This window comes from Caretta caretta, chromosome 3 (genome assembly GCF_965140235.1).
Source record: "Caretta caretta isolate rCarCar2 chromosome 3, rCarCar1.hap1, whole genome shotgun sequence".
NCBI lineage: Eukaryota > Metazoa > Chordata > Testudines > Cheloniidae > Caretta > Caretta caretta.
Window position 1 is genome coordinate 99,821,332 of NC_134208.1, and position 26,433 is coordinate 99,847,764.

General features: G+C 42.4%; 1 protein-coding gene across 3 annotated transcripts in view; it reads right to left on the minus strand.

Moving 5' to 3' along the window:
* ARHGAP18 (Rho GTPase activating protein 18) overlaps positions 1-26,433 on the minus strand; it is a 124,097-nt gene that overhangs the window by 29,229 nt on the left and 68,435 nt on the right. For all 3 annotated transcript variants that reach the window (XM_048844601.2, XM_048844599.2, XM_048844600.2), the window contains exons 2-6: positions 18,647-18,846; positions 16,210-16,445; positions 13,583-13,658; positions 5,611-5,780; positions 2,991-3,156 (exon numbers count right to left, since the gene is read on the minus strand). In XM_048844601.2, the coding sequence (XP_048700558.1) occupies positions 2,991-3,156; positions 5,611-5,780; positions 13,583-13,658; positions 16,210-16,445; positions 18,647-18,846 (848 nt within the window). The remainder of the gene's footprint in view (positions 1-2,990; positions 3,157-5,610; positions 5,781-13,582; positions 13,659-16,209; positions 16,446-18,646; positions 18,847-26,433) is intronic.

Sequence of the window (26,433 nt, forward strand, 5' to 3'; positions counted from 1 at the left end):
GCAGTGCGGTAAGGGGGCAGTGAGCAGGGGGGGTTGGATAGAGGGCAGGGGAGTTCAGGGGGTGGTCAGGGGCTGGGGTGTGGATAGGGGTCGGGCGGTCAGAGGACGGGGAACAGCGGGGTTGAATGGGGGCAGGGGTCCCGGGGGAGGCAGTAAGGGGGGGGGGGTTGGATGAGGCAGCAGGGGGCAGGCAGGGGTGGGGGTTCTGGGGGCAGTCAGGGGCCAGGGAGCAGAGGGGTGGATGAGGCGGGGTCCGGGGGGGGGCAGTCAGGAAGGAGAGGGGGGTTGGATGGGGGGGCAGGGGATCCGGGGGCGGTCAGGGAGAAGGGGTGGTTGGATGGGGCATGGGTCCCAGGGGGGCAGTCAGGAAGGAGTGGGTGGGGTTGGATGGGGTGGCGGGGGGCAGGCAGGGGAACAGAGAGAAGGGGGGTGGGGGTGGGGCAGAAGTCCTCAGGGGGCTGTCAGGGAACAGGGTGGGTTGGATGGGGCAGGAGTCCTGGGGGGCCGTCAGGGGCTGAGAAGCAGGGGGGTCGGATGAGGGCAGGGGCCGGGCCATGCCTGGTTGTCTGAGGAGGCACAGCCTCCCCTAACTGGCCCTTCATACAATTTCAGAAACCCGATACGGCCCTCAGGCCAAAAAATTTGCCCTGCCCTGCTATAAGGAGTTTCTTTAGAGTGTGCCTTATTTAACAAGTATATTGAAAACAGGCCATTGTCTGTAAAATACGTGCACTCACAACTACACACACACAGTCACACACGCACAATCCTTCCTGTGCATGCTCACTGAGCTACTAGGTAGCAGAACCCATGCGGGTCTGCTGTGGTGAGGGAGGAGGTGCAGGCTACAGAAAGCCCATGCAGAGGTTGCACCCCTCCCTTTTCGCAGCAGAGCTGTGTACTCTCCAGCATCTCAAGCCACCCAAACGCAAAGGGAAATGGCTAGTGGACCCACTACCGCATGTATCCAGGGGCCAAACCATGCTGCATGAGGTGGGAATATGGAGATGCTGCAGAGGTGTGAAAAAAATGCATGGACTTCCTGCATCCTCCCACTATCGCATGGATGCTCTGGGCAAATTACATTGCAGGTGAGAGAGGAGAGACACAGAGAAGCTATAGGGTATGTCTACACTGCATCTGGGAGCAAGCCTCCCAGCCTAGGTCCACAGACTTGTTCTAGCATGCTAAAAATAGCTATGTAGACTTTGCTTTCATATGGCAACTCGGGCTGGGGCTGGAGCTCGGGCTCAGGCTTTGAGTCACAGCATCAAAGCAACATCTACACTGTTATTTTAGCACACTGGTGCAAGCCCCCTTAGCATGAGTCTGTGGGCCCAGGCTGAGGGGCTTGGTCCCACATGCAGTATAGACATCCCCACAGAGGGTCCTGTACCCTTGACGTGGGAATAGCAACTGTCAAGCCACTCCATTTCCTGGGAGGCAGGGTGACATTCTGTTGCCTCTTTCCCACACTGTTGTGGGGCCCCTAAATCAAGTTCATCTTTTTGGTTTGGGTGCAGGACAAACTATTTTAGCCAATTTACTTGTTTTCCCTGCTGGCAGTCATTTCAAAAACATGCCAGAGATAATGTTAAATTAAAACTACATTGGTTTGGTAAGAAGGCCTATTTAAATACACAATAAAAAAAATCAAGAGAAAAAAGTATTTTGTTTGCACACCATTTTCTACTGGTTGTAGCACAGGCACTTCTGCAGGGTGGAAATTCATTTAGGAATCAAGGTCACAAAGATGGTTGTGTGTATGCTTTTGCATTTAAAAAGTTATTTTCTGCTACTGTAAAGTGAAAAGTGTATTCAGAGGAATCAATTGTATCCTGCTGTATGTCTCTCAACGCTCTCTGTTGCTTTCAATTATTTAAAGGGAGCTATTTCACTGTCACATCCACTGAACCTTGACAACAGGGCTTTGCCCAAAGTGGGTTTGTGATTAACTGGTAATACATTTCAAGCTCTTGTAAAACAGTTAGCAGAAGGTCAGAAAAGCAGACAACTACCAAAACACTGAAAACCTCTTGCAACTTGAAATAGGTTTCCACGTATTTCTAGTTTTTGAAAAGGAGTCAGAATCATACATAGGCTCCAGTGCCTTGATGCCACAGTGACTTTCTACAAGAACTGCCTTAGCAGACCCCCTCCCCTGCCCCCTAGTGTGTATGAAACCATTCCAACACACAACACAGAAAAGCACAGATCTGCAAATGCCTAAAAGAGGTTGCGATCTGAGGAAATGCAGGATGTGTTAGGGCACATCAATATAAGTTACTTAGGAAGAAAGATGGCAAATTATTACCGTGGGCAAGAGGTGCAGGCTGAATGTGGAGGGACCATATAGGATGGCACGTTTTGTGCCTTATACAGAGCTCAGCACAATGCAATAGAACAGGATAAGGGTGATGAGGAGGTATCTACTCTTAAGCAAATCCTCCCATCCTCATGAAAAGGGGCTGCTTTAGGGACTATGGAACAGAGAGGGCTGGAGAATTGCTTTTGTCAAGCCAAACACAAGTTATTGGGCTCACAACAGAAGGAATTACAATGGTATTCTATGGCCTGTGTGGTGCAGGAAGTCAGCCTACGTGATCTAATGGTCCCTTCTCACCTTGGAAGCTCTGAAACTATGAATCTCTGAAAGGCTCTGAAGCAACGCTTCCATCATACTATAGTACTACCAGAAGGATTCCTTTCCCTTGCTCCCTAAGACATCTGCCCAGTGCCTGGCCTAGAATGCCTGGCCTGCTAAAGTTAGTTGCCAGAGGATTTTAGCCCTAAAATCCTCCTTAGCTGGAACAGTTTATGTGCATGAGGCTGTTTAAATGTGGAGAGAGTCAAGAGCTCCCTGGCTACAGTGTAATGCTGAATCAGGGCCGACATTACCAGCTAATGTACATCTCTCCTTTTGGGATTGTTTAAAAACAACCTCACCCAGACCCATTTGTTTCTAAAGAATTTATAACTGTACTACTCACCTTTCGTTTTGATTTTTATGGCCTTCTGTTGCTTGAATTCTGTCCCGAGTAAGTCATACAGTGCGGTTAGCTCAATCAGTGCTAATGAATAGACTTTCTTCATGTCCTGAGGAGCCAGATCACCAATCTTTGTGGTACCCGTTTTGTCCTTTGGCAATCTGAAATTCTAGAACATAGGATTTGCATCATGGCAAATAAACAATCTCAACACATTGAAGGACAAAGAAAAGTGACAAGTATAAAGGCCATTCCGCTACTGTGGCTCCACTTTTGTAACGAAACACATTGCTACAATTGGGTGCCACAGGAGAGTGACATAGTTTAAAAAGCAGGCTATCTGCAGCGTGTAAATTCCCCATGCTTCTTGCATATTCAAAGCTTGCGTGGAAAAACCTATACACTGCAACGACCATATCTGATTGCAAAGAGCAAATCTGTGATGGATGGAACCCTGTCTAGCGCAGATCATTTGATTAGTATGCACTTCTGGGTGGTATCTCTTTCTGTTCTCCCTTTTTTATGTTGTCTATTTAGGTTCCAGTTTCACTGGGGCTTCGAGTAAATGCAGAAGTCTGCCTAGATGCAGTTGACTGTAGGATCAAGGTAACAGATGATAAACTCTTTGGGGCAGGAACCTGTTCTCTTACATGTTCTCTTACACCTCACTCATTCTTGGGTGCCACATAAAAAATTAGTAATAGGGGGCTCACTGTTGTTCCCTCCCTCATTATTTACTATTTGTATTACCATACCACCTTGGACCCCAGTCACGGAGCAAGGCCCATTGAGCTAGACATGGTACAAACACAGAAAAAAAAGATGAGCCCTGCCCATAAGAGCTTATTTGACTTTACTGCTGCTTCCTGTGATACAGGAAGTCTAACTCTAGCAGATAAGGGCTGGATGCATCTCTTTTAAAGTATAACACACCAAGAACTGAGCAGGAAGATTACTCAAAAGCTAGGCATGGAGTTCTTTCTGCTGGAAAGGGCCCTTGATACCTTCACGGTCCTCTAGTCTCAGTTGGCTCACATATAGCTGAATTTGGGGTTGAAAACTCTGCGTGGCTGCTGAGCCAGCCCTTATTTATGATTGGTGGATGTAACCAGCTTCCTGCTTGGGATTTAATTAACACACTTTATACGCTTCTTTTTTCAAATCAATATATAAGACCATGTGAATATTTTGGGTAAGGGAGGGAAGGTCTTTACAGATCACACATATCAATAGTCAGATCACTCCTTTTCTGAAATGTTTCGCTGCCTTAGGATTGTTCATCCCTAAGGTTATGAAAAAGGCCATAGCCACTTCAGTATGTAGACAGTCAATAAGTAAAACTCCAGTAAATTGCTCTTTGAATGTGTGACTCTTCTACAATTGAATCAAAGACTTCTCATAAACCAGGCCAGAGTTTCCATTCCTGATTTTTTCTGCATTACTGAAGTGTGAGTCAAACATTTTTCAAAGCAGGTTTATTGTATTAAAACTAAGGGAATGTTCAGTAATTATTACTGGCAGAAATGTTTGTGTGCTTATCTAAATTGAGTGTTTGAAGAAAATTGAAACATTATTATTCCAAGCACTGAGTTTACACAGACATGTTTGCACACAGTGTATGACAAAAAAAATTGCTATTTTTTTAAAAATGGTTAATTTGTAGTGTGTGTGAGTGCATGTTTCTAATGTTTGTGAAATTCTAAGGCTATTAGTATTGATTTACCCTTATTAAGAATAAGACTCATCGGTTGACAGATGGGAATGTGGAACTAGGGAGAAACAAATCCTCACATTTTGGAAATATTCCTTGACTTTTTGTTATAACAAAAATTAAATATTTTTCGAAGGATTAAAATGCCTCATTTTTATACATGCTCATGTGTTATGTGCTGGGCACCTTAGCAGGTGCCATAAGCAGTATGATTAAGCATAGAAAATGTGAAATCCAGAAATGATCAACGTATCTGTTGAAAAGGGACCCATCCCCAAACTGTACATCTCTATTACAAGTATAAAGATCAACCCATTCTTCATTCTCACCCTTTCACCTCAGTGGGCCACATAAAACTTCTGCTGGAGTCCATCAATGCTCTTTAACCAACAAAAGAGGTCTCTATTAAGTGATGCAAGGCACCTCACCCCTATTAGTGTAGTGAGCAAGGAACTAGGGCCAACACTAAATGGTGAAGATCCTCAGCTGGTGGACATTGTCAGAGTTCCATTAACATCTAGCTGAAGGTCTACCCCAATAAATATAACCTGAGTTTTCTGAACTGCAATGAAAATAACTATTACTGAGCAGACCATGTCAGGCTGAAGTCCTAATTTTTAAGCATTACTAGTCCTCAATTTCTTTAAGATAAGGTACAGCGTTGAAAAGGTACTGGCAAATAGTAGGCATAAGAATAAGATTTCCACATTTATTAAGGGCCGAATACTACTCTCCTATAACACACACACAGAAGGGACCCAATCCAATGAGAGAAGGATCTCTAGGGGCCTGAAAAAAATAAAGCTATAGCATTCTGAATCTTCTTGTTCCAACCAATATCACAGAAACAATGTCAAAAAGGCTAAAATAAAGTTTATGAAATGACTACAGCAATGAATGAGAAACACCTACAGGAAGTAGCGTATCGTCCTCTTTGCCTTTGCACATTTTGCCTATTGAGCTGTCTTTGAGATTGGCTGCCTGCTCTGCAAATGAAATCTCTAAATTGATATCCGTTTCAGAAACTGGCACATCCTCAAGCAGGCTGGTCTTTTCACTGATACCGAGGCTGAAGTCCGAATCTGAAAACAGAAGGGGGGGAAAAAAGTCATCAGCACTTTCAAATATTGCCTCTCTCCTCCTCTGGTTTGCATGAAAGTAAATATTTAGGACTCCAGACATGTTAATCCTGTGCAGGGGGTGGAAACTCTTGGGGCAAAATCTCTGCTGTGTAACTCCAATGACTGGAGCTATGTCAGCCGAGAATTTTCATCTCATGGAGTTGCACTGGAATAATTCTGCCAAGAGGCAGAATTTACCTCCTCCTTATCCCTCATGGAAAAGGCAAAACATTCTATCATTCTATCCCAAATAAACCAGAGATTCCTGGGATCTGCCAGAACCAAGCAGCTTCTGCACAGAAGTCCCTTGCCTCAGATCTGCTTCCCATCCTCCTCTCTTCCTCTCGTGCCCTGCAACCATTAACTGCACAACTCCTTCAGCGGCCATGCTTCACGGGGCAACCCTGAACACCAGTTCTTTGTCCTGCAGGTCTGAAACTGGTGTGTGGGATGGGGGTGCAGGTGTGGGAATCCAATAAAGCATGACTGAGTCCTGACATTCTTATCCCCTTCCCATCGTGTAGAGCCTGAATCTCTCAAAGCCGCTACAGAGACGCTTCCGTGAAAAAAAGGTGGGCAGAGAAGAGTGGGAGCACGTAATGGTGGCACCACTTCTCTTTCCTTGTTGCCCTCAAGAAGGAACTGGGCACTGAACAAATGATTTAGAATAATAATTCATTTTTTGTTTTGTTTTTTAAATAGAGGCAGTTCTTTTACCATTTAACCCAGAAACAGCCTGCTTTTATAGGTAATTACCAGGTGTTTTTCATTCCCAATGTGTCACTGGTATCAGGAGACAAGAGAAGGGTGCAAAGTGTTTTCAGGGGGAAAAATAATTTTAAATATTCTATTCTGCAAAAGAAAAATTCCAGTCAATACACAAAACAATTTATCTTATCACAAAGTATCAAAGAGAACCCAGTCAGTCAATGGCTCTGACTGGGTGAGCATTCTGACACCATCACCACCACCAGCATCATTGTTACTTGTAACCTGGTATCCCCACAAAGCTCCCCATCGGGATTTTGGTCCCATTGTGAGAGGTTCTGTACAAGCATGCTGGAAGACACCCTGGCTCCACTGACATCAAAGGCAAAATTCTCAGTGACTTCAATGGGCTAGGATGTCACCCTCTGGTCCCTGCCCCCAAAAGCTCACAATCTGTTTAAAGACAAGATGCTGCAAGTGAGTGTGAAAAACAATGGAATGGGAAGTGGGACAGAAGGATGAGGGAAACCATAATAAGAGCATGTGTTTGTACAGACTAGCTGTTGTGTAATGAAACATCCAACAGATGGCTTTATTTTCACCATTGTGGGAAACTTAGGGGTGCCAATTCTCAGATGTCTCTGAATTCCTTACTCCAAAAGGGGCAAGACATGGCCCCCTAGGAAATAGCCTCACCTTGAGCAACTTCTCTGTACCACCTCATGCTCACTGACCCTAGTGTAAGGGCTATGGTGGGGATAGGCTGGATAAGGGAGAAGGTGCAACTGAAATGGTGCTGCACTCCAGCTATTCTCTGCTCCCCCCGGCCCAGAGAAGGGTTTAAGCAGTGCTGCTGTCTCCCAACATTACAAACCCAAACAGTGTGGGAAAGAATAAATTACAAAATAAAACGTTTTATTTTATTTTAAAAAAGTGGCCCATACTGGTTTGAAAAGTCTATATTTTAAAGTAAAACTATTTGTGGAGAGCTTGGAGCTGAAACTATTCCATGCAAACTGCCCCAGCCAGAGCCATACTCTTGGAGTTCTTCACATGGAAGGGCTGGCCTTAAGATCTTCAAGCTGTGAAATCAGCAGCATCAGTTTCAGAGTAAGCCATAATGTCTAGCACTCAGTTAGGACTCTGAGGTCCATTCAGCAGGGACTGAAGCAGCTCCAAAGAGAGGAACGGTTTTGATTGGGGGGGAGGCAGTATGCTTTTATTCTACTCACAACTGAGTGTAAAGCTTTGAGAAGTAGAATAAAATAGTTGTAAAATATATATATTTGACCAGTTTCTCTCTTCAGAGTAGCTTCAGCCTGAGCTGTGTTAGAACCTCAAAGGCTTCACTGAGCAGATGTGAAGGATCAAGCTGAAGCTGAAACTGGAGCTGCTGAATTCAGCAAAGCGATATCAAATGTCTTAGAATCGCAAAACTTCTAGGGCCAAATTCAGCTCTGCATCAAGTCTACTGAATTCAGTTGGATTACACCACAGATATATTTGGCCCCGGTGTTTAATACATTTAAACTGATTTTTTAAATGGTAAAAGGGGAAATAGGGTTCTTATTTCTCTATTATTATTTTTATCAGGATGTTGTGGTTAATGTGTCTTGTCTGATCCATGCATCTTTTGCCCAATATCAGCTTGGAACAGAACTGTTGTTAGCAAACAGTAATACAGTAGTTCCTGTTTCAGCCCTCTGTTTAGATGGAAGTTTTGGGTTTGTTTGGTTTTTGTTTTTGTTTTTTGGGTATTGATGTCTTTGTAATGATATAAAAGCTTCAAAGACATGTGGAAATGCTGCTGTTCTTAATTGGGGTTTAATGTTTGTGCAGTCCTGATCCTATTGCTTTGTGTTTATTAACTAGGAAACAGCTGTAAGAGGAAGTAGATTTGCTGGGTTGTCAATTTACCAGTTGCGGTCAGAGTTTCATATGACAGAAATGTGAGTGTGATACCAAAAAAAAAAAAAAAAAGTAAATACTGGATATTAAAGGGGACGTGCAAAAGGTGTGTTTTAAAACTGGGCCTGCACTGTCATTTTGCTTCCCTGTGATGTATAAAGAAGGCTTGTGTTTAAAAAAAAATCCTGGGAACATCAGAAAGGTTAAGTCTGGTCTTTCCTGGAGAACATAATGGATGTCCCAGAGGATGTATACTGTACACTATGACTTACGTAAATGTTAGGCTTCACATTTTTATTGGAGGGGTAGAGCGATTTAATCTTTAATTAATATGTTCTTCCTCCAAAATGCTAATTGGTCACTGACTTTATACACACAAACTAACAGACAGTTTTAGATTGTCATTGTTTCACTAGCTCTCCAAATAGAGAGTCTTCCACGTGGCACAGTCATTTATTTCTAACATTAAAAAAAAAAAAGCAGGAAGAAAAACTTTTGAAAAAATGTTTCAGGCCTTATTTATACACCATAAAGAAGCAAATAAGGACACAGCTCCATTTTTTCCTTTAAGTTACCTTTAACGAGATTCAATTTTTCCTTCAGTTACAAGGGTACTACTGCCACTGACTTCAATGACTTATGTAACTGAGGCAGAAATAGACCGTATTTTGGGTTTGGGGTGATTTTTCTCTCAATTTGGAATAGGAAAACTACTACACGGAATGTTTGGAGCCTGAATGTTGGGGATTGGTCCTGCTTTGAGCAGGGGGTTGGACTAGATGACCTCCTGAGGTCCCTTCCAACCCTGATACTCTATGATTCTATGATCCTGATTCCACTGAAGACAATGGGAGCTTTGCCACAGTCTCCTGTGGGAGCAGAACAGGCTCAAATACAGTAGACTATATTTATGAAAAGTTAGGGAAACAAATGTTGTACTAATGTGTGCATTAAGCTGAAACTAGCAAACAAATATCTTTCACATTTCCATCATTCCCCCTCTTCCACCTCAGTGCTGAAAGGGGGATTAGGAACTTCTGGGAATCACTAGGGCATTTTGTGGGCATCCATGCTCCTTCCTGGACAGATGTACGGGGCAGTCTCCATTTAAGGAGAACCATTCTCTCCCACTCCCAACCATGCCTCATTCTTTCCTGACTGACATCCGCATTCCTGGGGCCAGCCAGGAAGAATTTATAAATGCTGCTGGCCTCAAGTGTCTCACAGTGGACATGCTTCACAGAGGGCTGAATCCCCCTCTTACCCTGAGGCTAGGGCTGGTGCAGAGCCTGAAGGAGGTGGCTTGCATCGCCATCATTTTGGGGTCCTCAAGGCCAGTTTCACCCTGAAGCCTGCCATGAATTTTGCCCCAGTTTTAATGGTCTCTGTGAACTTTAAAGAAGCCAGGAAATAGGTGGGGCACAGGAGCATGCCCCTCCTACCCCAATCCATGCCCCACCTCTTGCCTGCCCTGAAACACCTCCTGCCCAAGGGGCACCTGTGGAGTGGGGCATTCTTCACCTGGGAATATACCCTGGGGGGTTGCTTTGTAGCCCCTTTGTGTTGACACAGCGGGCTTGCAGGGCAACCATGAACGGGCCCAGAGGGAGCACGCTACGCCACTGGTCCACAATCTGCGCTGTCTGCATATTAGTTTCCAGGGGAAGTTGTTTTTAACCTGTATAGGTTACATCCATGTAGCATCTCTACCCCTGTGTGCTAGTGATGTAGTCATACTCGGGGGGGGGGGGGGTTCTCAGGCTAAGAGTCACCCAGGAAAGAAAGGTACAAGTTGGTAATGGGATAGTGGCAGGAAAAGCGCCTGTAGGTTTCTTTTGGCTAAGTGATGGTAAACTTCAAGCAAAGGAGTCAACTGATGTCCACAAGGCATGTGGGAATTTGTTATAACCATACTGCATAATCAGAAAACAAGAGAAAGACACGCCCAGCTTGCTTCGGACCCAGTCTAACTCCCTTTAAAGCCAATGGATATCTGTCAGTGAGTGTTGGATCAGGCACGAGACACTCCAAGGCCATATTCCCAGAAGCTATTTATGAGCACAGTTTTACTAAAATCATTGGAGCTTTGCCAATTTACACCAGCTGAGGATCTGGCCCCAATCCTGGAAATTTCAGAGTGTCTTTCAACTAAGCTCTAGTCCCTCTAGGTCTTAGATGAAAGTCCCTTAGCGACCTCTGTTTTCTAACTGCCTGCTCATTATGCTTTGGGTTTACCCTTCTAAAAGCATCTTACTCAGCATGCTTACCCTGGAAGCTGGCCCTTTGAATCTGGAAGAGATAACCAGCTGCAGCCCTACATTAGTCATTTTGTCTTGGCTGTTGCTACTCTGAGTGGTGAGTTCTCAGTTTGTTTATGTTTTTTTCTTAGAATATCTTTTCCTGAGGAAGCAGCACATGTTCTCACTATCCTTAACTCTTACCTGAGCTCCTTTACATGATCATCTAAAGAGCACTGCATCTATTTACCTTCAGGGCATGCTGTGATTTTTTTGGGGGGGATTTTGATAAAGGAGTGAGGGTTGTGGATGGTTAAATCTGTGAGATTATTGTAATTTCTGTTAGGCATATAGCAGGTAGCCTGGCAAATGATGTTTGGCAGCTCAATGAGTGTCCTTTGGATTTTATTTTTGTTTTGTAGATATACACACAAAAGCCATGGAGACAGAGGTTTCAAGAAATCCAAATAAATGAACCTCCCCATGGATACTAAACATACTAGGACTAATTGACTAAACTGAACTGTCCCCCCTGGATTGGGCCAGTCAGGAAAGAACAAAAAATGTGAACAATGGGGAACTTTTCACATTATTTCCTGAGTTTGCTGACATCTGTTCAACCAAGGAAGAGTTTAGGTTAGGGTAGAAGAAAAAAAGGGACTGGAACAGGCTCAAGGAATCTGAGTTCACATGCTCCATGGAATTTTCAGTATAATTATCAATAACAGTAGTAGGCAGTGTGGCCTAGTGGACAGACCATGGGACTCAAGAGACCTCAGTTCTGGTCCTGGATCTGCTACTGATCTTGTCTCATTTCCCCTTCTGTAAAATGGGGCTAGAGATCCTATGAACATCTCTGTAAAACACTTTGAGATCTGCTGATAAAAAAAAGCGAGGTATTATTATAGCATCACCATCCTCAATTTGGCACTTCAGTCAGATGCTCTTGAGAAATGGATGCTTCAGACACCTAACTAGGAGCAATCATCACTTTCAGAATATGACAAACCATAGATTTCACAGCCATTAACAAGTTTACAAATATGGAATGTAGAAAACAGAGGCATCACTATGATTTAAATTTCTAAAAAAAGTAAAAATCTATTATAACAAATGATACTAGTGCATTTTTCAGGTAAAACTGGTAAAAGCATTTTAACTTTACAATAATGCCTCTGGATTTAGATTTCATAGGTATTTGGTGTCTTTGAAACCCCGACAATGTTTATTTATTGCCTTTAAAGCCAATCACTGTTTACATTACACCAATTAGCTCATTATTCTTGAAGAAAGGGATCATGGCACAGTCCTGAAACAGGTGCAGCAGATTTTAATGCAGCTCAAGTTGGATGGCTTTCCTGCAAAAATGAACTGATTTTCTTCTTGTTCTAATCTCAAGAGCAGAGCCCACTTTAGCATGCTGGCAAAAGCAGAAGTGTATTAGGATGTAAGTAGGCTACACTTGCCTTGCCCATCGCAATCTGCGCTAGGGAGAGCTAACATATGGAATTTGCCTTTCAGAACTTCCCATTTCTAAAGGGTTCATCAGGCCACTGGAAAAAAATCACCAGATGTGATAAAACTCTGCAATAATTGCTTGGTAATTTTCCAGCCCCAAATTTTAGTGTAGTTTATTGACACAAGCACCAGGCTTCTCTTCCTTCCCTTGTGCTGACCCAGCATTTTGGCAGCTCTCCCACTTGTTCACAGTTCTTACCACTGAAAGGTTTGCTGAAAGCAGGAAAGGGTAAGATTAATAATGCTTCTGGAAACACAAGAACTGTGGGGGGCTCATTTCTACCTCTCTCTCTCTCTCTCCTTCTCCTCTCTTTTTACATTGTGTATGTTTTGTTATTCATCTTTCCTGTTTTTAACCCTCTGTTAGCTATTTCTCCAAAATACTTTGGATACACATTCTAAAATTTGGAGGTTAATCAGTCTTCCTGTCTATGTATCTACAAAGTGTCCAGTATAATATCTAGATGCCCTCCAATCACTTGTCGGGTTTTTTTTAAAGGAAAGAGTAAGTCTCTAGAAAAATAATAGAAGTATTTAGGCCAAATTCAGGACTTGAGTGGCTGGAACTACGACTTGATTGTACCTTTATGGTCCAGAGTACTGTTGCAGGTGGTGAGCAGCTGCATAGCCCCAACAGGAGCTCCAGGAGAAATAGGAGATGCAAACCAGCCACAACCCCTTACTACAGGGGGCTGGAGAGCTACTGTCAAGCACAAGGGGTGAAATCTGGATTCACTGAAATCAGTGGGAGTTTTGCCATTGATTTTAGGAAGGCCAAGATTTCATCAAAGGGCTGCAATTAGGCCCTGCCCCTATGTGGGCTGGTCTTTATGCCCTCTCTGTACCTCACCCTGTTGTTCAACTGGATAGGGCACGGCAGAACCTACCCCTAAAGGCAAAGAACTCCCCCTACTTTCTGTTCTCTCCATGAATATAGTCAACTAATTAAACACTGATATTTTCTCTCACTTTGAGCCCTACATATATAGCAAATCCTTACATTTTTCTTACTTCTTTTGCTCTTGCTCTCTCATATTTACTGATGAGCTTTTCCACAGCTCTTGTTTCTTGTGTTGAAAGTGCAGAAGAGAGACAACCAAAGGGATAAAAATGAAGAGCTAAGAATGAGCCATTGGTGCGGACCTTTATCAAAGCATTCTGCTGTAAAATTATCACAAGATTTACCAGACTTTTCAAAGGACACCATCTATAAATGCATTTTAAAATGTTACAAACTTGGAAAGATGTGGTCCACAGCTATATTCATAGAGTTTATCCAGTGGCTTTTTTTCTCTGAAATGTTACTGAAAATGTGGACCTGTTCTTCAGTATGCCGTGAAGCTAAGACACTATGGAACAGAAAAAAAGAGCAGAGGAGCTGCTCAGCATTACCATCTTTCACTTCATCTTGAGCTTCATTTTTATTCTCTCTTGCTGTCACAGATGAGGGCTCACTCTCATCGGAGACCTAAAAAAGCAAAGAGAAACCAAGTCATCTCTAAGCTCAAATACCAATAGCTTATTACAGCAAACAACAGAATGTAAGCAACTCCTTTGGCCCTGATCTTGTGAGTGGTAGACTTGCAACCAAGGAGAGCCCCTCTGAAGTCAATGGAACTCCCTGGGGGTGCAGCAGTCCACCCATGCACTGTCAGTTGTGGGACTGGGGTGTTTGATAAGAGCCTCTTAATCACAGACATGGGACATAGGAAATTAAGTCCCTTGACCAAAAACACAATTAGACACAAACTTAGTTCAGATGTCACTACAGCTCCACCATAATATGCAAAATGAATGGGAAAGGCTAAAATGTGAATTAAAGCCACAGTCTGCGCTGGCGGGGCTGTAGAGGGGGAGATTATATGTAATATAAGCACAGAACTGGGACTCAGGAGAGCTGAGGTCAATTCCTGGCTCCGCCACTGGCCTGCTGTGTGACCTTGTGCAAGTCACTTCAACCTCACAGTGGCTCTGTTTCTTTATCTGTAAAAGAGGCATATGACACTGACCTCCTTTGTAAAGTGCTTTGAGATGTACGGGTGAAAAGCATTATATAGGAACTAGGTATTATTATTATTATAATATTTCGGTGGGAGCTCCCACGAGGAATTCTGATTGAATCAGCCCAAAAGCGCAAGCTGCAGCAGAAGCCCCGTCGCCCTGGTGCAGAATGTAGCATGCACTCCCTCCTGTGATTTGATGGGTCCAAGACAGATCTGGCCCTGCTGCCATCCCAGTCCTTGTCGGGGGAGGCTAGCGATGTTAGCTGTGCATACTGCTTGCATTCCCAGCAACTGTATAGCTGGTCCACACCACAAAGGGACAAGAAGGGAGGGAGGACAAAGGCCACTTCTGCCATTTTTGCTCCCATAGTGCAGCCTTGCAGGACCAACTACAATCCAGCCCTGCGTTTATAAACAAACAAAACTTCTGAAGTTCCATTGCTTGTTTATGTCTAAGATTATTATGGATACAGTATTTGCCAGGAAATCCTCATACTCATGGTCCAGACAGTTTCTTATTTCCATATTAAAGTTTCATTAACTCCCTGCACAGCCCAGAATGTTAACTAGATATTTAGTGATCTGGCTCTTGCCTGGCATTTTAGATAAGTTCTGTACAGCCCAAGACTTGGGGAGAATAAGGGTGAACTGCAAAATTTTGGTCGAAAAACAAGTCAGGTTCATTTTGTTTTAAAATCCTAGATCCTGAAAGGCAAATCCTACTCCCACCTCTGTGAGTGCAGAGAGCGCCAGATCTACGGCTGTTCTACAGCGCTGGGGCGGGGCAGAGCAGGAGGCGGGGAGCTTTTGCAGGGTATATGCAATCCCAATGCACAAAGAGCATAGCTCCAGAGGACTCTGTGCAGTCACACAGCTGCTCTTTGGGGACATGGCAGGGAAGGATGGCAGGGAAGGATCCATGACTCGATAGCTTTTTTCCTGTCCTACCTCTTTCCTGTTGGTAGAGGAGGGATACAGAAAATAGGCAGAGGCTGTATTAGGTTGGAGTATCAGCAGCAGAGAGGCTTTACTCCTGTTTTGTGGCATGGAAGGGACAGTGTAGGAAGATTTTTCTTTTTTTTCCTATTTAGGACCTTCTCTTTGGTACATGCTGCAAGATTACAGGTACTCGTTTGTGCTGCATAATTTATGGCTTGAATACAAGAACCTGAATGTCCTTTTTCATGCTGAATTAACACAGTTAAGAGTGAAATGACACTGCTCTAAACTGAATTTTATCCCGCCTCTGCAATCTAACAGTATAACAATGTATAACACAACTTCACTCTTTGGTATAACCTGTTTCCTACAAAATGGGCCCCAGAATGTTTTGCAGAATTAACGGTCCCAAGTCCCATATTCCCCTCCCCATCCATATGCAGAAGGGAGCCAGATCTTGGTGAAGGAGAAGTTCTGTCTCTGCAGCATGTAGCTTACAAACTTCCTCTGGAGAATTTTAGTTCCACGGTGTTAGAAGGGATGGGTCAAGTGTGGGAGGAAATCAACTGGTCTCAGTTTCTCCACCTCGCTGCCACCACTTGAAGTGCAATGCTCAGGAACAAAAATGAGGGTAAGTGGCCACAAAGCGAATGTCAAGGAACAAGGCCTCCATGTGGATGGCCCTGCGCCACCATCAGATCAGTATCTTCTCCCGGCTGAATGCCTAGCTGCTGCTTTGGGGGGCTGGAAGGGAAAAGAGGTCAAACCCCAACCCTCACAACAGAAAAATTACCAGGCAACTCCCTACACTGAATCCAAGTTTCTTCTTCCATGTGTGGCTTACTCCTGTGTAGGGAAGAATAGCTCTTCCTTTTTATGTTTAATATTTGCTTTTGAAAACTCCACTCTACATGCTAAATGTATTCAGCATTGGCCTAACTTTGCTGCCACTGAAGTCAGTGGGAGTTTTACTATTGACTTTAGGGAGCAGAGTTAGGCCAGTACTGAACCCTTCTGAAAAGGCCAGCCAGGGTTTCAGCAAAGTAGAACAAAGCCAAACCACACTAAGGAGCTTACTTTTTCCTTTGAATCACTTTGTTGCCTGAAGATATCTCTGACGTCAGGAACATGGTACGGCTTGTTTTTTTTCCTCAGGGTTTGTGAGACAGTCTCCACTCGCTTCTGTACTGCTGCTGTCTGAGTTCGCGTCAATGTGGACAGAAACACCATGCTGTCTAGGGAATCTCCTGTGCTCTCACTAAAAAGGTTTGACAGCCCAGCTTCCTTTAACCACTCTTCTTCCAATTCTCCCTCTGTGCCAGGAGAGAAGAGAAAAATCAAAGGACATGAATACTAGATTTTTGGGTCTGAGCTCTGTAGTTGAGCACAGTGGGTTAAAGCCACACCGTGTAGTCTGTGTGAACCTACAGGAAAAGGTCCAGGAGTATCTGCAAGTGGAGTGCAATTCTTAGCATGGTCACACATTATATTAAGGGGACTCTTATGGTGTCTAAACAGTTAATACGTGATAAACGCTCTACAAAAATTATGTTACTGTGGATTGTGATAGAGTTTGACAAGTCAACAGGTGGTTTAGAACAGTCTATAGCACCTTCTGCTGAGGTACTTATAACCATCTACCTTGTAACATGCTAATTAATTTCTATGGATTAATCCTTCATATGCCATTTACAAACGTGATCCTTACTGCTCTTCACTGTTTCAACTTCTAACTAAGCAGTTAAGATCTCTTTCTCTGCCAGCTGTCCCTATTCCAGTGGAGGGGGTGGGTGGGAGGAAGCTTGAAAGCCTTTAATCAGAACCACTTTATTTATAGTTTAGTACTCAATCTTTTTATACCATTAACTTAAATTTGTGTGCCTTGTTGTTTTTTTAGTACATTAATTCCTATAGCTTTTCACTAGTGTGATCTAGTTCAATTTGATCAGGGCTTATTCAATCTAATAGGCGATTTTAATGCAATTTTTAATTATCTATACTGATGCCGTCTCTAATCTGTACTGATATGCAGTAAGATGATCACTGCTTTGTTGTTTCTAGCTGATGATGTTTCTTTTATTGACCATTCATTGCAGAAAGGCAGAAGGCATCTGTTAATTATTGTGATTGACCAAGAGTGTAATATAAACTGTACTCTTCAAACACATTTTTACATAATCGTGCTTGTTTAAAAATTGCTACCAAACCCTGTACTGATGTGGAGTGGATTGTACTGACCTTTGATGTTGCCCTCAAGTGTTTAATGGTCATTAAGTATGTAGAGCTGGATTCTCATCTCAGTTAAATCAATGGAGTAGCCCTGGATTAACATCAGTTTATCTGAGAGATTAATCTGGCACATAATCTTTCATATTTATATTCATTGTAGCCTACTGTCTCTTAAACCCTGGTGAGCATCTTTGTATTCATGGACAAGTGAAAGAGTAGAGCTCTCACTGAACAGCGGTAGAGTCTGTATTACGAATTTGTTACTGCATTGGGGCAATAGCCTGAACTTCTTACTTGGACAAAACTCCCCATTGACTTGGAGTTTTCCCCCAGCAGGAAGTTCAGAATTTGGAGTAAGGACTAGAAACAAGGAATCTGTAGCGTAGTTTGTTACCTTCTTCTGAAATCCCACCCGCAGGTAAAAGTGCCTATGGGGGCTAGTATGAGCACGAGGCCCCCTGAAAGCCTATGAGATTTGTGCTACTAACTCATTGATCATCTTTGAAAATCCCACCCCAAAACTTTAATTTACCATTTTCAGAATTTGGGGGGAAGGGGAGTTTCCTAACAATTTTGTATCTTTGGGGGAAGCGCACACCATATTGTTGAAAATAAATGCTTCCTTTAAATTTAGATTACTTTTACATTCTGGTATTCAGGGCTTTGGATCTTTATCGGAAAAGTCAGCGGTTGACATATTGGATCAGTCCACCTCGTCCAAAATCCTGTCTCTGACAGGGACGGGTACCTGATTTTTCATAGGAAGGTCTAAACCCCCCATAACAGATTATACCATGTCACAACTGTAGGAGTTGTTGCTTCCTAAACCCAGGTAGTCAGTGGTTGGCTTCTGTTCTGAAGCATGAGATTGTATGCCCATTATGCAATTTTATCGTACCTATTGTAATTACTAATTGTATTAACAAATCCTTTTCTTCCTAAACACAAGAATATAATCTGTCTATAAATCCTAAACTAGTATAATTTGAAAATAGAGAATATCTGGGAATACCTTTTAAGGAAAATAAAACTTATTTTAGCTACTCTGGCATAACTCTTTAAGGACAGATTTTTTTTTTAAAGCAGCCACAAATTTGGGGTACCTCATTTTTGGGTGTCCAATTTAAGGCACCCAAGGCCTGATTTGTAGAGGTGCTGGGGAGCTCTTATTGATTCATTTGGAGTTGTTGGGTCCTCAGCACCTCTGAAAATGAATCCTAAGGTGTCTCAAAACTGGGTACTCAAAATCAGTGGCCACTAAAATAATCGTTCATCAAAATGTTACCATCAGGCTCTTTCACCACAACCACTTCTTGCTCTTTATGATTATTTTCGCTGGTTTCATGGATGTTTTCAAGTTCTTTCCAATAGTCATCCATAGACAACTCATCCACGGAATCCTGGGAACTTGAGCGGTCAAATTGTGGCCTCTCTGTGGACTTCTTAGAGTTCTCATGGTTCATTGTATACTGGCCAGATCTGCGGCTACAAGAATACACAAACAAATTAATCTTCAGTAAATAATTCAGAGTGCAAGATATAGTGATATCAATACAGATAGTCAGTATTAACTGACAAAGATATAAAACCAAACTTAACATTGAAATGCACTACAAGTCACTAATTACACTTTGTCTGGTATGTTTTAAATTAACATCTCCACTATGCACATCTCTAAATCTGGAAGCCCACCAGAGCATTTTCATGGAGTCCAAGTATTGGGGGTGGGGGAGAGAATGGATTCCATGTTCTCTGAAATTAATCTGAGTTTTATTAAAAGTTTCACTGGTTTTAACAATATCCCAAATTTAGCTCCACTGATGTTCAATAACAGGAGATATTTTTCCAGTAACTAGCAATCATTTCTTCTCCAGCTCCATTATGAATTGCATCTCTGTCCATGAGTGTCTGCATTTAAAGATAAACTTCTAAAATATGAACAAATTCCCAAGGGTGATTTATGCTGAAAAACAAGCTGCTTGATAATTAAATGAGGAAGTGCTTGGTATTCAAACTGTGGATAAGGTATTACCTATACAGCTCCTACTGATGAAGATATTGACTACTTGTCCTCAATAACATTCAGAAGAGGCAAGGTTCATGGCCTAATACAACTGTTCTGGCCGAAAGGGAGGGGAGTTTTCACATTAATACATGTTGAAATTTGTGAATAATCTAAAATATAAATTTTGCTACTGACAATGTACACTAAGCCAGGTTTTCCCATGCAAGTAACATGCTAATCTGCTGTCCTGAACAGTTATTTCCGTAAACATAGTACTTCCTTTGAACTGGACCCTGAGCAACTTTATTGCAGGATCTGCAATCACAGAGGAAAGATGGACTGGTAGTTAGTTAGTTAGTGTGCTAGTCTGGAACTTTGGAGATCTGGGCTCAAGCCTCTGCTCTGCCACAGACTTAGCGTGACCTTGCAGTGTTAGCTTGCGGCATAACTCGAATGTTGCCCCTAACCTGACTCCCCTCTGCACACACAAATCACTAGCTTAAGTTAAGTGGCTTTGTAAACTGTGAGCGAGCTGGCCCATCCGTGTATGTGGGTTAAAGTGCGAGTGCTGCTGATGCTGGAGCTAGTAATGAAGTTGGGACTTCGCTACTCTATGCCACTGTTCCAATCATTGTGGGCAGCCCAAGTGGCGTTTTGCAGCGTGGTTACTCACACTCGAACTAGCCTAACTCAAGAGGAGTTAACCAGTGTAGATAATTCAAGCGAATGCTGCAGTGAGGATGAGTCCACTGTCTCTCTGTGCCCCAGTTATCTGCCTGTAAAATGGGGATAACAGTACTTTCCTACCTCAGTGTTGAGGATAAACACATTAAAGATTATGAGGTGGTTAGAAACTATGGGCTTGCCAAGCACCAGCTTGCCATGCAGTAACGTCCTATGTGGACATTTTCAAGTAGTGCTAAGCCACACTCTGGGACTTCCTGTGAGCAGTAACAGAGTCCACATGGATGTTGCCACACAGCAACCTGGTGCGCTGCAGATTCACACCCTGGCTTGCCGCACAGTAACCTGCAGTTTTGACAAACCCTAAAATGGACAGAATCAAGTTATTATATAAATATATCCCATTCTGACAAAGCTGCAGTGTGTTGGGGGGAGTTATACAAGACACGCTGCTCATTTTGCAGACTGGGTTTCTCTGTCACAAAGCAACATCTGTTTCTCCATAAAAACGTTCAAGTAGTAAAATTTCTGCTATTATATAAAACTAAATTTTTGGCTTAAGGCCTGGCTGAAAATAACACTGCTACAAAGAACTAAATTTCTGTTGTTTATCTCCTCAAAACATGAAGTTTGCTTTGTGAATTATAGGAGTAATGTGTTCATTCTGAATGGCTGCAGCTGAGTTCAGTGGGAAGTATTGTTTGCCTCTAATGAGCCAGCTAGATAGCATCCGGATATGTAAATCTCTGCTTTTTGATTGCATTAAGAGAGCAGCATGAACTTTATCTCCCATATGTAAATTTAAATTTTAAAAAAGAAGTTTCAAAAGCATAACTGCTTTTTTTTCCCCCATTGCCTTATTGGGAGAAATATCGAGATATTTCCAATTAAGACATTCAGAATGAATGTAACAGCCAAATCACTTTATGCTGTAATGAAGCCAGATCTTCAAAGATAAAATAGGAACAGGCTGGGTCAGTACTTGAATGGGATATCTCCAAGGGTTTGTAGAAAGTTGTGGACTTGATGCAGTAGATAGAAATTTCCCTCTGATTCTGTTCTGGACTGTCCATATTGAATTTCATCTGCCATCATAATGTTCTCTCAGCTAGCTTAGTGAGGGCCCTCTGAAGGGGGAGGGATAGCTCAGTGGTTTCAGCATTAGCCTGCTAAACCCAAGGTTGTGAGTTCAATCCTTGAGGGGGCCCCATTTAGGGATCTGGGGCAAAAATTAGGGATTGGTCCTGCTTTGAAAAGCAGGGGGTTGAACTAGATGACCTCCTGAGGTCCCTTCCAGCCCTGATATTCTAAGTTCCTTGCAGGCTTCTCTCTGGGTGACCTAAATAATGGTCATTTGCAAATTTTACCACTTCTGTTGTCCTCCTGATCCTCATTTTTCAGATAAGTAATACATATTAAATAATACAGTCTTAGTACGATTCCGTGGGATACCTTACCATTAACCTCCTTCCCTGTTGAAAATTGACAATATATTCCTACCCTGTTTTCCATCTATTCACAAGTTTCTAATCAAGACAAAAGTTTGCTTCTCACTGGATGACTGCTTTCTTAATAGGTTCTGATCAGCTTTGTCATATCTTCTATAAAAGTCCACATAAATTATAGCTTAGAAAGGCATGATTTTCCTTTACGGTAGCTGTGCTGTTTGTAAATATCCTATCATGCTCTTCTGTCTATTGTATAACCGTCTTTAATTATGGTTTCCACTAATGTACCTGGTATTGAACTAAAGTTCACAAAATATGTGATTTCCAAGATCAACCAAGCATCTTTTTCAAAATATCTGTCAGTACAATAGAGACTACCCTCATTAAAATTAGTTACTGTAGTGGAGAGTACATTTCTTTTCTTTTTTTAACAGCTCAACCACTCTCTTTAATTCTTTCAGTATTCCTTGATTGACACCACCTGGCTCCACCGAGATTGGATTTTAAGGGTTTGATCTTGCTCCCCCACTGAATTATCAGTTTGTTCTTGGGAAGTATGTCTCCTTTAACTCCTCAATCCCTGACAGTGCCTCTTCTTTATTACCTTCAATGACAAGCTTTGGGATAGCTATCTTCCTCAGGATCACTATCTGTGGTGAAAAATTTTGAAGGGTGCATTTTTTGCTTGAACAAACTCTTTTGCCTTGCCATTCATCCACATGCTTTTCCTTTGCCTTCCTGCTTCCTTTATTGTTTAAAGCTATGAACAATTTCTATGATCTTAATGATAGTGTGTGTGGTTTTCGTGGGGTCAGGGGGAGTTAACACCACTATAGTTAAGGTTGTTACAGTTTGCAAAAGTAGCCCTCATGATGAGTCTAAGAAACATATTTAGCTTTTGTTTCTTGTCTCTTTCTAGTTTGCTTCTTCACTACTTTTAAACGCACCCTTCCTATATAGTTTGCTAGTACAGTCCTAGATTTTGGTACAGTCCAGTAAACAATTGTTCAGAACTATAATTAACAATTTTTGGAAAGTGCAGAAATCGTTTACATTTTAAGTGGTAGCAAAGGAGAAAGGGAAAACAGCTGACTAAAATGTTACACTTAGTGAGCTGCTACCTCTATATTTGCTTAATAGTAAGAGTGAAATCCTGGCCCCATAAAGCCAATGGCAAAACTCCTATTGACTTCAGCAAAGATTTCATCCTACACGTGCAAAGTTCATTACTATGTCATTCAAGTTACAGGTAATCCTTCCTGCCAGTTGAATACACTAATCAGCCAACAAACTGATACACGATTTCAGGAAGGAAATACAGATGAATTGGGTTATACAAGGGTTTCAGAACAACTTTAGAAGTCCTACAAGTATGTGTGTCCAATTCATGATTTCTTTTATACCATATGTGCCTTTGCAAATTATGCTTTTGAAAGTGCTTGAGTGTCTGATAAGAAATGCAGGCTATTTGTGGACTTTGCCTCCGTAGCCTTAGTACTTTTGAGGATGAAAAGCACTCACTATAGAAGTGTTATCCTCCCCTTCCCATGCTCAAGGTATAAACTAATTAATGACAATTAATCCCCACCCAATATACCCACCACTACCCTTCTGTTCCCCTCTTTGGACTGAATGCTCAGGAACTAGAGGTAAGAAATGTGATTTGACTGGCCTGCCTGTAAAGATGAATACTTTTGGCTGGAGCAAGAAATTGCATGACGGGGAGCTTAAGGGTTTGCAAGTTGCTACCTGTCCACACAAGGTACAGGACATTAGTGTCCCGAGGTTGACTTCTGCAAGGCAAAAAAAAGAGCGGTATTAAACTTGAGGCTGTTGCAATGCATTGTTAGTTTATGATCAGTTACATGTACCTCCAGGATCACAGATGTCTCATAGCTATAATGAGTAGATTCAGTAGCAGGTAGTTGGAGGATTTTGGGGAAAGGATATCCCTATAAATGCACCTTTCATGTGTCTGGTTAGACATCTGTGACCTTTGTCATGGGTCTGGATCTTGCCATTGTGATCCATCCTCTTGTGACTTCTTGATCTATTGCTATAATGAGATGTTCACGGGGCTACACTTGAAAAGCACTCAGAAGCTAAAGCTGATGCAGCTGTGCACCTGCCTAGCAGGGTCAGCATCGGGAAGATACTGGGCTCATAAGCAACTGCACTGGCTTCCTGTTTCCTTCCTGGTATAGCTCAAGGTGCTAGCTTTGATCTCTAAAGCCCTTAGTGGTTTGAATCCATCTTAAACACAGTTTCTGTCCTCAAACTGCAGCAGCAGGTGAGGGTAATATTTGAGCTAAGAGTCCCTTAGTTTTAACCATCTGTGGCTGCTAACTAAGCATTCAGTGGCGGCCCTTCTCTTTCGGAACTCACTCCTCCTACTGGGCCAACAGAGCCCAGGTAACCTTCAGGGGGCACTGTGAGCAGAAGAAATAGATAAAAGGAATCAGACCTGAAAGCTTATTGGGGGTCTAAGGTGACTCTGGCCCTACTGAACATTTTGTAGCAGTCTGCAATCCTCTGCTACATTTTCAAGTGTTCACCGTACTGTTAAAACAAATAAAGTCCCCTGTATAGGAACTTCACACTGCCAATGACAATCCTGCATCTGATATTTATTGAGGTTTATACAAAACGCTAAAGCCTCTCTGTCCACGGCTCCAGGAACTTTTGCCATGTATTAAAAATACAGTCAACACCCTGTAATTCTTGGGGTCAGTTACATTGATCACATGAGCAATAGGCAGAAACATCAGTCAAACTGTGCCAGAAACTATGAGAAACAGAACTATGGAAAACAAGCTATGCTGCAGGCTCCAGAGAAGGATGGCTGATAGAGCTGCCTAGACACAGATCATCTGGTCTTGTCCTGCTGTCTCCCTCATCATACCTCCAAAATTCCCCTCTACCTGCATCGCTTCAGAAGAATCCCCTTTGGAGCTGGGTTCTTTTGTGCACGGGGTACAAATTTCTGCACCAGTTCCAGGCATCCTGGTCTCTGCATGTCCAGTGTGAAGACGCACAAATAAGAAAAGTATTTTTAATGTAAAAGAAAAAAATCAGTGGCAGAAATCCAATCTCATCTGCAAGTATACAAGGGTGGAGTCAGAGACATGTTTAGAATATTTCATTCTATACTCACAGCAAAGCTTTTTTCTGGCAAAAAATGATGATGGAAAAAAATTGTCAAAATGTAGCAAATGCCCAAGGTCAGGAAGCTGCCCAAAGCATTCTGGAGGACTGCTTTCTTAAAATCAATCAGACTACAACACACCTGGATAAGCACTAAGCTCATTCCACTATGAGTAGGGCCCTACCAAATTCACGGCCATGAAAAACATGTCACGGACCATGAAATCTGGTCTCTCCCTGTGAAATCGGGTCTTCTGTGTGCTTTTACCCTATACTATGCAAATTTCACAGGGAAGACCAGCATTTCTCAAATTGGGAGTCCTGACCCAAAAGGGAGCTGCAGGGAGGGGGTCACAAGGTTATTTTAAGGAGGTTGCGGTATTGCCACCCTTACTTCTGTGCTGCCTTCAGAGCTGGGTGGCCAGAGAGCGGCAGCTGTTGGCCAGATGCCCAGCTCTGAAGGCAGCACCCTGCCAACAGTAGCACAGTAAGTAAGGGTGGCAATACCATCCCACGCCATCCTTATTTCCCCAGCTGCCCAGCTCTGAAGGCAGCGGCACCGCCAGTAGCAGCACAGAAGGAAGGGCAGCAGTCTCGTAATCCCCCCTACAATAACCTTGCGAACCCCTCACAATTCCTTTTTGAGTCAGGATCCCTACAATTAAAACACCATGAAGTTTCAGATTTAAATAGCTGAAATCATGAAATTTATGATTTTAAAAATCCTATGACAGTGAAATTGACTAAAATGGACCATGAATTTGGTAGGGCCCTGACTATGAGAACAGTAGAGCTAGTTGGAAAATGGAGGTTTCTTCATCAGAAAATTTCTATGAAAACAACAATAATTCTGTTTGTAAGTAAGTAAGTAAATATAAAATAAAATCCAGAAAATGTCTAAAAATTTACCAAAACATCAAAAATATCTGGGTGTTCAGTTTTCCATCAAAAGAAATTTGAGGAAAGCAGCCACTTTTCACGAAAACTTTCATTTAGTTGAAAATCCTATTTTCCATCAGAAAAAAATTCAGTCAGTCCTAGAAAATGTCATCACTTCCAAGTAATCTTAAAACAAGGGATCTATTTAGAGTACCACTTCACTTAGAGGAAAGAATATAGACAGTTTTAACCGTCATCTCCATTCAAACCCTAGCAACATCTACTTTCAGTCACAATAAATATTTTGCTCTTCAAAGAACTTGATTGGGAACAGTGTGATAATCATATCTAAAATTATACAATCTGTGGGCTCAGTTCTGCCCTCTGATAAATGGGCACAGTGCCCACTGTAGTCCGTGAGACTTTCGCCTGCTTATCTGAGGACAAAATTTGACCCCAGCTATAAAATAATTGTTCTATATGCTTACGCACGTTTGCATTGCAATCTATTAACAGAGCTAATCTTCTTTCCCCACCAACTGGAGAAGTATTCATTTATTTGAACTATCAAGGATATGGGGACAAGCACTGCCATGCTCTTTGGGGGAACACAGGGGAAAAAAACCACTTCTTGTAATAATAATAATATTCACCATGCCCTCTATACAATTAGGAGGCCACAATTTACACGAAAAGAAAACTGATTCAGATGATTCAGACTGGCATTGTTAAACATTAGCTATGCTAAACGCTAAAGTGAGAAGAAATGGGTGTAAATATTATCTCAGGCTTTTCCTTTGGCATTTGGCTGCTTGCCTTTCTCAGCCTGTAAGATAAATATGACCCTTAACATTAGTCAGTGTCTTATACACTCATAACAGCTGTTTTTTTTCCTTCAAATTCTTGAGGCCT